At 39.6% G+C, this 14258-nt stretch overlaps 1 protein-coding gene across 2 annotated transcripts in view; it reads right to left on the bottom strand.

Annotated features, from left to right (window-relative positions):
• Nucleotides 1–14258, bottom strand: part of PLCD1 (phospholipase C delta 1) — a 381478-nt gene that overhangs the window by 80240 nt on the left and 286980 nt on the right. For both annotated transcript variants that reach the window (XM_053713769.1, XM_053713768.1), the window contains exons 7-8: nucleotides 13311–13455; nucleotides 12283–12432 (exon numbers count right to left, since the gene is read on the bottom strand). In XM_053713769.1, the coding sequence (XP_053569744.1) occupies nucleotides 12283–12432; nucleotides 13311–13455 (295 nt within the window). The remainder of the gene's footprint in view (nucleotides 1–12282; nucleotides 12433–13310; nucleotides 13456–14258) is intronic.

The raw sequence follows: 14258 nt of genomic DNA, 5'->3' as shown, positions 1-14258 counted from the left end.
GTATGAAGCGAAGACCAAGTTGCAGCCTTGCAAATCTGTTCAACAGAGGCCTCATTCTTGAAGGCCCAAGTGGAAGCCACAGCTCTAGTAGAATGAGCTGTAATTCTTTCAGGAGGCTGCTGTCCAGCAGTCTCATAAGCTAAACGAATTATGCTACGAAGCCAAAAAGAAAGAGAGGTAGCGGAAGCTTTTTGACCTCTCCTCTGCCCAGAGTAAATGACAAACAGAGAAGACGTTTGTCGAAATTCCTTAGTTGCCTGTAAGTAAAATTTTAGAGCACGGACTACATCCAGGTTGTGCAGTAGACGTTCCTTCTTTGAAGAAGGATTTGGGCATAAGGAAGGAACAACAATCTCTTGATTGATATTCCTGTTAGTAACTACCTTAGGTAAGAACCCAGGTTTAGTACGCAGGACTACCTTATCCGAATGAAAAATCAAATAAGGAGAATCACAATGTAAGGCTGATAATTCAGAGACTCTTCGAGCCGAGGAAATAGCCATTAAAAATAGAACTTTCCAAGATAACAACTTTATATCAATGGAATGAAGGGGTTCAAACGGAACGCCCTGTAAAACATTAAGAACAAGGTTTAAACTCCATGGTGGAGCAACAGTTTTAAACACAGGCTTAATTCTGGCCAAAGCCTGACAAAAAGCCTGGACGTCAGGAACTTCTGACAGACGTTTGTGTAACAGAATGGACAGAGCTGAGATCTGTCCCTTTAATGAACTAGCAGATAAACCCTTTTCTAAACCTTCTTGTAGAAAAGACAATATCCTAGGAATCCTAACCTTACTCCAAGAGTAACCTTTGGATTCACACCAATATAGGTATTTACGCCATATCTTATGGTAAATCTTTCTGGTAACAGGTTTCCTAGCCTGTATTAAGGTATCAATAACTGACTCAGAAAATCCACGTCTTGATAAAATCAAGCGTTCAATTTCCAAGCAGTCAGCTTCAGAGAAGTTAGATTTTGATGTTTGAAGGGACCCTGTATCAGAAGGTCCTGTTTCAGAGGTAGAGACCAAGGTGGACAGGATGACATGTCCACCAGGTCTGCATACCAAGTCCTGCGTGGCCACGCAGGTGCTATTAGAATCACTGATGCTCTCTCTTGTTTGATTCTGGCAATCAATCGAGGAAGCAACGGGAAGGGTGGAAACACGTAAGCCATCCTGAAGTCCCAAGGTGCTGTCAGAGCATCTATCAGGACTGCTCCTGGATCCCTGGATCTGGACCCGTAACGAGGAAGCTTGGCGTTCTGTCGAGACGCCATGAGATCTATCTCTGGTTTGCCCCAACGTCGAAGTATTTGGGCAAAGACCTCCGGATGAAGTTCCCACTCCCCCGGATGAAAAGTCTGACGACTTAAGAAATCCGCCTCCCAGTTCTCCACTCCCGGGATGTGGATTGCTGACAGGTGGCAAGAGTGAGACTCTGCCCAGCAAATTATCTTTGATACTTCCATCATAGCTAGGGAGCTTCTTGTCCCTCCCTGATGGTTGATGTAAGCTACAGTCGTGATGTTGTCCGACTGAAACCTGATGAACCCCCGAGTTGTCAACTGGGGCCAAGCCAGGAGGGCATTGAGAACTGCTCTCAATTCCAGAATGTTTATTGGCAGGAGACTCTCCTCCTGACTCCATTGTCCCTGAGCCTTCAGAGAATTCCAGACGGCACCCCAACCTAGAAGGCTGGCGTCTGTTGTTACAATTGTCCAGTCTGGTCTGCTGAATGGCATCCCCCTGGACAGATGTGGCCGAGAAAGCCACCATAGAAGAGAATTTCTGGTCTCTTGATCCAGATTCAGAGAAGGGGATAAGTCTGAGTAATCCCCATTCCACTGACTTAGCATGCACAGTTGCAGTGGTCTGAGGTGTAAGCGTGCAAAGGGTACTATGTCCATTGCCGCTACCATTAAGCCGATTACCTCCATGCATTGAGCCACTGACGGGTGTTGAATGGAATGAAGGGTGCGGCAAGCACTTTGAAGTCTTGTTAGCCTGTTCTCTGTCAGGTAAATCTTCATTTCTACAGAATCTATAAGAGTCCCCAGGAAGGGAACTCTTGAGAGTGGAACGAGTGAACTTTTCTTTTCGTTCACCTTCCATCCATGTGACCTTAGAAATGCCAGCACTAACTCTGTATGAGACTTGGCAGTTTGAAAGCTTGAAGCTTGTATCAGAATGTCGTCTAGGTATGGAGCTACCGAGATTCCCCGCGGTCTTAGTACCGCCAGAAGAGCACCCAGAACCTTTGTGAAGATTCTTGGAGCTGTAGCCAATCCGAATGGAAGAGCCACAAACTGGTAATGCCTGTCTAGGAAGGCAAACCTTAGGTACCGATAATGATCTTTGTGAATCGGTATGTGAAGGTAAGCATCTTTTAAATCTACAGTGGTCATGTATTGACCCTCTTGGATCATAGGTAAAATTGTCCGAATAGTCTCCATCTTGAACGATGGAACTCTTAGGAATTTGTTTAGGATCTTTAAGTCCAGGATTGGTCTGAAAGTTCCCTCTTTTTTGGGAACCACAAACAGATTTGAGTAAAACCCCTGTCCCTGTTCCGATCGTGGAACTGGATGGATTACTCCCATTAACAAGAGCTCTTGTACGCAGCGTAGAAACGCCTCTTTCTTTGTCTGGATTGTTGACAATCTTGACAGATGAAATCTCTCTCTTGGAGGAGAGTATTTGAAGTCCAGAAGTTATCCCTGAGATATTATCTCTAGCGCCCAGGGATCCTGAACATCTCTTGCCCAAGCCTGGGCGAAGAGAGAAAGTCTGCCCCCCACTAGATCCGATCCCGGATCGGGGGCCCTCAATTCATGCTGTTTTATGGGCAGCAGCAGGTTTCCTAGTCTGCTTACCCTTGTTCCAGGACTGGTTAGGTTTCCAGCCTTGTCTGTAGCGAGCAACAGCTCCTTCCTGTTTTGGTGCAGAGGAAGTTGATGCTGCTCCTGCTTTGAAATTACGAAAGGAACGAAAATTAGACTGTCTAGTCTTGGCTTTGGCTTTGTCCTGAGGCAGGGCATGGCCTTTACCTCCTGTAATGTCAGCGATAATCTCTTTCAACCCGGGCCCGAATAAGGTCTGCCCTTTGAAAGGTATATTAAGCAATTTAGACTTAGAAGTAACATCAGCTGACCAGGATTTTAGCCACAGCGCCCTGCGTGCCTGAATGGCGAATCCTGAATTTTTCGCCGTAAGTTTAGTAAGATGTACTACGGCCTCCGAAATGAATTAGCTAGTTTAAGGACTCTAAGCCTGTCCGTAATGTCGTCCAGAGTAGCTGAACCAATGTTCTCTTCCAGAGACTCAATCCAGAATGCCGCTGCAGCCGTGATCGGCGCAATGCATGCAAGGGGATGCAATATAAAACCTTGTTGAACAAACATTTTCTTAAGGTAACCCTCTAACTTTTTATCCATTGGATCTGAAAAAGCACAGCTATCCTCCACCGGGATAGTGGTACGCTTAGCTAAGGTAGAAACTGCTCCCTCCACCTTAGGGACCGTTTGCCATAAGTCCCTTGTGGTGGCGTCTATTGGAAACATTTTTCTAAATATCGGAGGGGGTGAGAACGGCACACCGGGTCTATCCCACTCCTTAGTAACAATTTCAGTAAGTCTCTTAGGTATAGGAAAAACCTCAGTACTCGTCGGTACCGCAAAATATTTATCCAACCTACACATTTTCTCTGGTATTGCAACTGTGTTACAATCATTCAGAGCCGCTAACACCTCCCCTAGTAATACACGGAGGTTTTCCAGTTTAAATTTAAAATTTGAAATATCTGAATCCAGTCTGTTTGGATCAGAACCGTCACCCACAGAATGAAGTTCTCCGTCCTCATGTTCTGCCACCTGTGACGCAGTGTCTGACATGGCCCTAATATTATCAGCGCACTCTGTTCTCACCCCAGAGTGATCACGCTTACCTCTTAGTTCTGGTAATTTAGCCAAAACCTCAGTCATAACAGTAGCCATATCCTGTAATGTGATTTGTAATGGCCGCCCAGATGTACTCGGCGCTACAATATCACGCACCTCCCTCTGAGCGGGAGATGTAGGTACTGACACGTGAGGCGAGTTAGTCGGCATAACTCTCCCCTCGTTATTTGGTGAAATTTGTTCAATTTGTACAGATTGACTTTTATTTAAAGTAGCATCAATACAGTTAGTACATAAATTTCTATTGGGCTCCACTTTGGCATTGCAACAAATGACACAGGTATCATCCTCTGAATCAGACATGTTTAACACACTAGCAAATAAACTTGCAACTTGGAAATACAATTCAATTAGAATATTAAAATGTACTGTGCCTTTAAGAAGCACAGAAGATCTATGACAGTTGAAAATTAATAAATTGAAACAGTTATAGCCTCAATCCTTGTAAACAACACAACTTTAGCAAAGGTTTAATCCCATTAGCAAAGATAACAAATTCTGAAAGCAGGAAACAAATTACAGAATAAACGTTTTTTATCTCAGTCAAACTATAATTCTCACAGCTCTGCTGAGAGAAATTACCTCCCTCAAAATAAGTTTTGAAGACCCCTGAGCTCTGTAGAGATGAACCGGATCATGCAGGGAATACAATGAGTTGCTGACTGAAATATTTGATGCATAGAAAAAGCGCCAAAAAACGGCCCCTCCCCCTCACACACAGCAGTGAGGGAGAACAGAAACTGTCAGAAAAACAGATTAAGCAACTGCCAAGTGGAAAAATAGTGCCCAAACATTTATTCACACAGTACCTCAGCAAATGAAAACGATTTTACATTCCAGCAAAAACGTTAAACATAATCTCTAGTTATTAAACAGCTTTATGTATTTCTTACAGTGTAATTCTAGTGAAGTACCATTCCCCAGAATACTGAAGTGTAAAGTATACATACATGACATTATATCGGTATGGCAGGATTTTCTCATCAATTCCATTGTCAGAAAATAAAAACTGCTACATACCTCTATGCAGATTCATCTGCCCGCTGTCCCCTGATCTGAAGTTTACCTCACTCCTCAGATGGCCGAGAACAGCAATATGATCTTAACTACTCCGGCTAAAATCATAGCAAAACTCTGGTAGATTCTTCTTCAAACTCTGCCAGAGAGGTAATAACACACTCCGGTGCTATTTTAAAATAACAAACTTTTGATTGAAGATATAAAACTAAGTATAATCACCATAGTCCTCTCACACATCCTATCTAGTCGTTGGGTGCAAGAGAATGACTGGGAGTGACGTAGAGGGGAGGAGCTATATGCAGCTCTGCTGGGTGAATCCTCTTGCACTTCCTGTTGGGGAGGAGTAATATCCCAGAAGTAATGATGACCCGTGGACTGATCACACTTAACAGAAGAAACAGGTCCTACCTGTTATACGACACAATCCCCCATAGAGCCCGGAACTGGGATTATAAAAAAACAAACAAAAAGTTAATCAAGACGACAAGGAATATACCATCCTCCACTCGTCTAGTTAAGATCGTTATCGGATCTAGAGTACAGACAGTCAACTGACGTAGCAGTCCTGGAAAACTGTAACATTGCCAAAACCTCTCTCAGAAGTAAATGCAGGCGTGCCAATCTAAATGCTAAGCCCTCCGCAGACGGAGGACCCAAGTCAGCAGATTCCGACCCTAAAGGTTCTCCTTCTAAAGCCTCAGAGGGAACCGCATCCCCAGAGGACTGATCGGACACCAAATTGTCTCGGCAGGAGAGCCCGGACTAACCCCTCGCTTGTGCGTAGAAGGAATAGGTAACCTTGTTAAAGCCGAATAGAAGGCTATGCGGAAGTGTCTAGTAACCTCTGGTGAAAACAAACCCCATACAGGCGAAGGGGGGGGTCGGAATTTGGGAAAACTGCGTATGTATGAACAGAATCAAGTGAACACACCTCGCTGGGCGAAGAGTCCTCAGAGGCGGACAGCTCAGTGGTCTCTAAAATCTCAACATTGGTTGATGAGAACACTCTATTGCGGCATACAGAACATAATTGAGCGGGCTGGATTACCCGGGCCTCCTCACAATATACACAGGTATCAAATTCTGTATCGGAGGGATCCCCCTCTAAAATATCAGAATCCTCCATAACTCGTCTATATCAAATTATAGAGTGGAAAAACAACTGGCACATTACACCCCCAATGGCTGGGGCACTCACCACCTCCTATGACCCAGACAGATAGAGAAGAAGCTCTTCTCTGCAGACATCCAGTCAGGAATCTGAAGCGGTGAAAAAACGTGACCGTTCCTGGTCAGATGGTGCTCATGCAGGACCTGCCTCTGCTAAAGAAAAAGTGCGCCATCTTATCTAAAGAAAACTGTGCAGCTCTCCAAATGAAAGAACCTGTATGTTTCGTATCAGCCTAAGAGCCCAAACGTTCTTACACATAAGCAGTCAAAATTACATAAAAAATATGATTAAAAACCCCCACTGTTCACTAATCCCCCTCAGGAGATATTAAGCCTTGATTCCATAAAGATAAAGGAGTCCCACTGTGACCCTGTCTTCTTATCGTTAACATGTGTGTAAAGTAATCGAACGATCTTACCAGAATCTATGCCGTGGAACAGTAACACGGTCCTTTAAAGGGACGTTATACACTCATTTTTTCTTTGCATAAATGTTTTGTAGATGATCTATTTATATAGCCCATAAAGTTTTTTTTTAAATAAATGTATAGTTTTGCTTATTTTTAAATAACATTGCTCTGATTTTCAGACTCCTAACCAAGCCCCAAAGTTTTATGTGAATACTGTCAGCTACCTTCTCCAGCTTGCTGCTGTTTGTGTAAAGGGTCTTTTCATATGCAATAGAAGGGGGAGGGGGGGAGTGTCTTATTTGCCACTTGCAGTGGGCTTTCCAGCTACCTTTTCAACAGAGCCAAACTGACAGCTTCTAAGTAAGTTTTTAAACAGTTTTATACTGGATTTTTATATCAGTATCTGTGCATATTATTCTTTATAGTAGTGTCTATTACATGCAGTTATATGAAAATGAGTGTATACTGTCCCTTTAAGTTTGACAGATTGTTAGAGCGCTTCCGACATGGACTTGAGTGAAGTAAGCAGGCAGCGAAACGTGTCAACGCTGACTGCTTAAGGAGCTGTTAATATGAGTGGATTGGTTTGCAGAAAGACTCTCCCTGCATCTCCAGACTCTAACTTTCCTCAATGCTCTCACTGAGAGGCTGACAAGACTACTTAAAACTCCAGTCTCCTCTCGAAGAGTACTACCCTCCATTAGGAACTACTCCGAAATCTTCTGACACTTCACTGCCAACCTCCTGTGACAAAAGGCAAAGAATGACTGGGGGATGAGGGGAGGTATTTAAGCCTTTGGCTGGGGTGTCTTTGCCTCCTCCTGGTGGCCAGGTTCTGTATTCCCACAAGTAAGGAATGAAGCCGTGGACTCTCCTCATATTAAGATGGAAATGTTTTATTACATTTTAATACAAAGACATGGATTGTCATAAAAAAGGCATATCTATTTTTCACTTGTTTAACAATATATTTACTATTCCCTTTAAAGGAGTGTTTATGGACATACATGTTTCAAGAAAATACTTGTGTTTACTACCATTGCCGTTATAAGCTTACAAACCTGTTTTATAGCTAATTATTTATCATATCAACCTGCATATATAATGTATATTCCATGCTCTTGTAAATGGACAAAATATACTGTATTTGCTAAAAATCTCAATAAAAAAAAAAAGAAAAGAAAATGTAATCCATATTGAAAAATAATGAAATAACGCTGATAAACTTTACAAAAATGTAGACCCCCCAACTCATATGATTACTCATAGCCCAGACAATGTGATTGTGTTTGTTAGTACATCATTTTGTAATCCAGCTCATGCTGCAGGATTCCAAGTACCATTTCTTGACTTCATATTATAAATAGTGTTGTGTTGCAAAACAAACAACATCTAAAGAATATTCTGAGCTAATAATATATAGTAAGAATATAGTAGAGTTAAATATTCTTCTAGTTCAGAAAAATAGTTCTATATCACAGATTTAAATGGCTACTGCTACTAATGTACTAAATTAATTCTTTAAGTAGAAGGAGTAGCAAGGTATGAAACTGTGTGGTGAAAAATGTGTGTTTGGCTTTTGAGCTTACAGTCTAATTGTGGTGGTAAAAATTCACAAACATTCGAATGCTAAAATTCCAGACTCTAATTATAGTGTGCAATAGCATTATTTACGCCACAAACGTATTAAACGCATGGCCGAACTAATTAGAGAATGTGATGTTTAGCATTAGAATGTCTCTTTATTTAACGGTCACACAAACAACTATGTTCGAATCCCACTTCAGAACATTAATGCCCCAAATTATTATTTTAATCAGTGAAAGAATACAGGATGGTTGTCAACTAAAATAAATCTGATAAATATAAATGTAACTCTCTGTTACAGCCACTAGATGGCAGATTTGACTGAAATGCTTCTGGATACACCTGCATGAGGCAACATATCCGTGGTGAAAAGAAGAACGACATTAACTCTAATTCAAATATTTCCTTTTTACTTCCCTGATGGATGATGGGATTAAGTCTGCCAGTATAAATATTGAAATAGCAGGTTTATGTCCCTTATAACCATAACACATTTTCGATAATCTTTTACTGTTTTATTTATTCTGCATATGATATAAGTTTTGCTTTTATATATATATATATATATATATATATATATATATATATATATATATATATATATATATATATATATATATATATATATAATTAATTTTTTTTTTTTTTTATGGGGGTACTCGCCGGTACTGAGTAACCCCACCTCTGCCAACTCATTAAAGGTAATATTTGTAATCATCATGTAAATACTCTAGTTTTCACAAGAGGGGGCTACAAAATACATCAAACATTGTAAATAATTGTGTCCCTTTGCTTCTCTCAAAGTTACTGAGCAGAATGTATCAATCAATATTCAATGAGTACAGGCACCTTTTCTTTTACAAAAAAGCACTGATATATATCTCAGGGCTCAAAATTTCCACTAGACCGCTAGCCATTGGCGAGTGGAAATTTAACGGTGGTGAGTGAAAGTTAGTTAGTGAATGTTGAGTCTGAAGTCAGGTGGCTTGTTGTAAGTAGCACATTGTATTTGCAGAATGTACATTCCTATTGCAGCACTGACAAACACATATTTTGTGCTATGTGCTAAAACTGTTATTTAAAGGGATATTATATAGCTAGGAAAGTGCAAGGATATGTTATTCCTCTAGGTCTGTTGGAACCCTATTAGTGCTTAGACTGTTACTTCTGAGAAGGTAAACGGGGCAGAGAGAGATTGTAGAGAAAAAAGTGAAAGTGGAGACGAAGGCAGGGTTAAGAGAGAATGGAGAAAAAAAGTGTGAAGAGATATGAGAGAGGGTAAAGAAAGAGTGTACAGAGAAGATATGGCCTAATAGAGAAGGGAGAGGGGAAAAAGAGAGATTGAAGAGAGGAGGGAGTTGAGAAAGATAGTTAAGAGCAAGAAGGGAGAGATGATAGTTATTTAAAAACATTAAAATCTCCAGGTCTGATATGACCTTCTATGACTGTCAGCACTCTCTATGTAAATATAGTTTCCGGTATTGGCTCTCTCTGTGAAAAACTGTCTGAATGGTTGGACAGCATAATCCAACCTTTAGTTTTGAAACTTCCAAGTTACTTAAGAGACACTAAACAGGTACTTCAAAGGTTTGAAGCTTTTCAGTGCAATCAAAGCGACTGCTGGTTGACAGTGGACGTAGTCTCACTGTACTCTTCAATCCCACATCAAGTGGGTTTAAGAGCGATTGAATACTTTTTGACTAATTGCACGGATTACACTTCTACCTTTGTAAGTTATCTGATTGAAGTGACTAATTTCCTTTTGACCCATAACTATTTTACGTGCCTAGACAATTATTATCTTCAAATTCGTGGGACCGCGATGGGGGCAAAGTTTGCCCCCTAGTTTGCAAACTTGACCATGGGTTGGTGGGAGTCTCTCTTTGTTTATGGTGACAGAAATCCCTTTATTTCAGATATTCGCACGTATTATCGCTATATAGATGACCTTTTGTTGGTCTGGTCTGGCGACAATCGACGAATTGGAGATTTAATAAATTACCTCAACGATAACCCCTGTGGTCTCAAGTTCACCCATGAGTACAATGATAATAAAATTAATTTTCTGGACATCACTCTAATATTTAATCACACTAACAATAAAGTTGAGACTACGATGTACAGAAAACCCATATCAGGCAATACCATTCTTCACGGCAAGAGTAATCACCCTAAACAGGTTCCCTATTCCATCATTAAAGGGCAATTCATTAGAGCCAAACGAAATTGTAGTGATCAAACTGATTTTGAAGTTCAAAGTAAAGACCTCATTAGAAGATTCCAAGAGAGGGGTTATAATTTAAATATGATTCACAAAGCAAAGGCAGAGGTTGATGGTATCAGTCGTGACTCTGTTCTTAGAGATCAGTCGAGAAAGAATCAGTCTAAGTTTTCTCCGGACAGAGTAAATTTTGTTACTCATGTTTTCATCCGAATACCATCAAATCTGCAATGTGGTCAAAAGACATTTTCCAATGCTATTGGCCGATGATAGATTACAAGATGTGGTAAAATAGGGTTGCAATTTCTCCTATAGCAAAGGTGTTACTTTAGGCAATTTACTCTCACCAAGTAAACTCAAAGGTTATAGGCCCACTAGCTCTTGGCTCCAGGTCAAGGGGATGTACAAGTGTGGTTACAGCCACTGCATCCCTTGTGGTTTTGGTAGTATGTCTAAAACTTTTGAGTCCAATATCAATGGTAAAAGATATGAACTTGACACCTGTGTCAATTGCAGATCCAAAAATGTAGTGTACATGATTTGGTGCATATGTAATCACAAACAGTACATAGGTTGCACGACACGAGAGGTCAGAGAAAGAATCAGACAACATCTCTCTGACATCAAAAGACAAGATGGCTGTTCTGAGCTGGCCAATCACTTTATATCTGAACACAATAGTGTCAACTAGGGACAGATAAAGTATGCAGACAACGGCTTTGTGGAACATTGTAACTTTAAATTCTGTTAAATGGTTACTTTAATATTGCTATATCCACAAAGACACTGTTTGCACATTCTATCTGCCCCTAATTGTTATCAGATAAAGAATATGCTCTATTAACTTATAGAAACTATAATACTTTATAGACACTAAAACGTTACAATTGTTTCTTCACTATTTAAATAACTAATATAACTAAAAACATCTACATATCCTTCTTATGCTAATCTTTGCTCTGAATACATTATATATACAGTATATATGAGGCAGCTTTGTGATTAGCGGCAGAGATTTACATAGCTTTTTGTCGAGAGACGGCTGGGTTAACACAGTAGCATAAGAGGTTCTTAAAGGGACAGTAAATATCTACAATTGTAACATAAAATGTTGCACTTTCCAATACACTTTCAGTATTTATTTATTTTGCTCCTTTTATTAAAGTCTGAAAATTATTCCTTAAAAAGATAGGTTTCCCTTTATTACCCCAACACGGTTATATTAATATTCTTTTTACCTTTGTGATAACCTTGCATCTAAGCCTCTGCAGAATGACCCCTTATTTCAATTATTTTGTCAGAATTGTATTTTAGCCAATCAGTGCTGACTCATAAATAACTCCACAGGAGTGAGCACAATATAATCCATATGGCACACATGAACTAGTGCTGTCTAGCTGTGAAAAACTGTCAAAATGCACTGTGATAAGAGGTGGCCTGCAACAGGCAGATATTTAGAGGTTAGAAAGTATATACATATAACAATGCTGGTTGTGCAAAGCTGGGGAATGGATAATACAGGTTATCTATCTTTTTAAAAAATACAAAAATCAAGTAGACTGTCCCTTTAAGTTTGCCAATTCTGAGGATTGGAAGTGCACATGGTACAAGCCTATCCCTGCCAAATCACTGTCCCTCTTGGCCTTGGCAGAGATGATAAAATAGGAAACTACTGACAAAATGACTGTAGCTAGCTTTGCCTTCTGCAGTAGCAAATCTAAATAGCCTGCTTCAAATAAGGCAAGTGGCGGATGGAGTTTATTTTCTGAAAAACAATTGCAGCAAACAAGGGGATTCCACGCAATATAAAACTCATCTACTACGTAAGATATAAAAAGGACTACTGTATCTATTAGCTTCATAGAAGCTTCACTGGGTAAGTATGGGCTGGTGCAATGCTGGGTCTTACTAACCTCTGGAGACGGGAAGTCCTGTATCTTCCCATTTAGTGGCGCTGTCAGAAGCATATCTCCCAGAATGCTCTTCATATGATTGGCCATAACCTTCTGTTGCTCTAGCGAGCAGTGGTTCTCCAGTGAGAGTATAATAGGATACTGAGAGGTCTTTATAAAAAGAAATAAACAAGATACATCTGTTACATCTTATGTGGTCAATTAAAGGGACATGAAACTCACTTATTTCTTTAATTATTCAGATAGAGCATTTGATTTTTACATTTTCCCAGTTTACTTCTATTATCGGTTATTTTGTTCTCTTGGCATCCTTTGTTAAAAAGGCTCAGGAGCTGATGATTGGTGGCTGCACATATATGCCTCATCTTATTGGCTCACCCAATGTGTTCAGCTAGCACCTAGTAGTGCATTGATGTTTCTTCAACAAAAGATACAAAGAGAATGAAGCAAATTAAATAATGGAAGTAAATTGGAAAGTTGTTTAAAATTGTATTCTCTATCTGAATCATGAAAGACAATGTTTCAGTTTCATGTCCTTTTAACCTCCATAAAATTAAGAATTCACTAAAATAATCAATCATTCATTTCCTTTAGGGATAGGAAGGTCATAATTAAAATGTGCATAGATGGGTGCACTTGAAATATAAGCATTTTTGCAATATACTTTCAATAGCAAAAAGACTTCTAGTAAAAGTTATTACTATTTTTCTGCAGCATACGCACATATCCTGTGTGGGCCTGTGCATTAGTATTTAAACTTCACACCCTTACAGAGAGACAGCAGTGGATTGTATGACACAAATTACCTCAGAAGCAATACACAACACTACCACTAATGGAAGTATATTGCAAAGACGCATATAATTCAAATTGAAGTGCACTCAATCACGTTTCATTTTTGTTTTTGCTATCCCTTTAAATGAGATACTTTGATTAATCATAAACGCATAAAAGCACTCACAGAAAAAAACTTTCATATGAAGCCTCATACACAGAGACGTAACTGGGTAGGTAACTGTTAGACTTACCTTGAACCCATATTTCTTAACTTCTGTAATGACATCTTTGAAGAGGATCTTGGAAGTTAGTGTGTACCCATGATAAATAACTGGCTCATTATTTGGACCATCCCAACAATCAAGTTCCACGCACCGGCAGCCTTTTGTAAAAGCTCTGGGGGGGAAAAAAGCAAATAACACAGGTTAAAGGCAAACTGACTGACATAAAGAAAAACAGTGAACAACAGTCCAAACAGTCTATGAAATGGCCTAATATTTGACATTAAAACTATAAAACAGATGTTCTCCTTGATATTTGTTCTACCATTCAAATGTTTCTACAGAATGAGCGTGAACACTTTGAAAATTGTGTGTAACAGTGAAATATTGAATGTTAATATTTCTAGCGTAAATCTCAATTGTGCTAAAGCGATCTTGTTTACTGTAAACGCCTAATACAAGTAGTAAGGAGTGCAAACCCTCATTATAAACCCCTTATGCACTCCACTCGTAATCAAGCCCTCAGTATTTTCTGACTTTTAAAACTAGAACTTGAAGTTTGATTTCTCACGCTCATAGATATACAAATGTACATGAAAATCTATTTTTCTTAAAATAGATTTAAAGTGTATTCCAAAGATATTTTTTATGCCTGTGGTGGCTTGTTTTTATTCACATATGGCTGTGGTTTTTGTCCTTCTTAGCAAGGGCCTGATATTCAAAACTTCGCCGACATGGAGAGAAAAAACGCAAAATCTTTTTTTATTTTGACCTTGTATTGTAATGTAGCAGTCTCTGTTTCACATAAAGAACACTACATAGCAACATAAACATTTCTCAAGAAAAAAATTGTGTTTCTAAATTGTTCTTAAGGGCCTCGCCGTAATGAATAGACTTCTTAGAATATCTCGCCACCAGTGAGAAAAATTAAACATAAACACACTCATTTTTCTGTGAGCTTCAAGATCGACTTAAATA

Source organism: Bombina bombina, chromosome 5, assembly GCF_027579735.1.
Source record: "Bombina bombina isolate aBomBom1 chromosome 5, aBomBom1.pri, whole genome shotgun sequence".
Classification (NCBI taxonomy): Eukaryota; Metazoa; Chordata; class Amphibia; order Anura; family Bombinatoridae; genus Bombina; species Bombina bombina.
The sequence above is the reverse complement of the archived record's forward strand: the minus strand, read 5'-3'. Positions and strand labels throughout refer to the sequence as shown.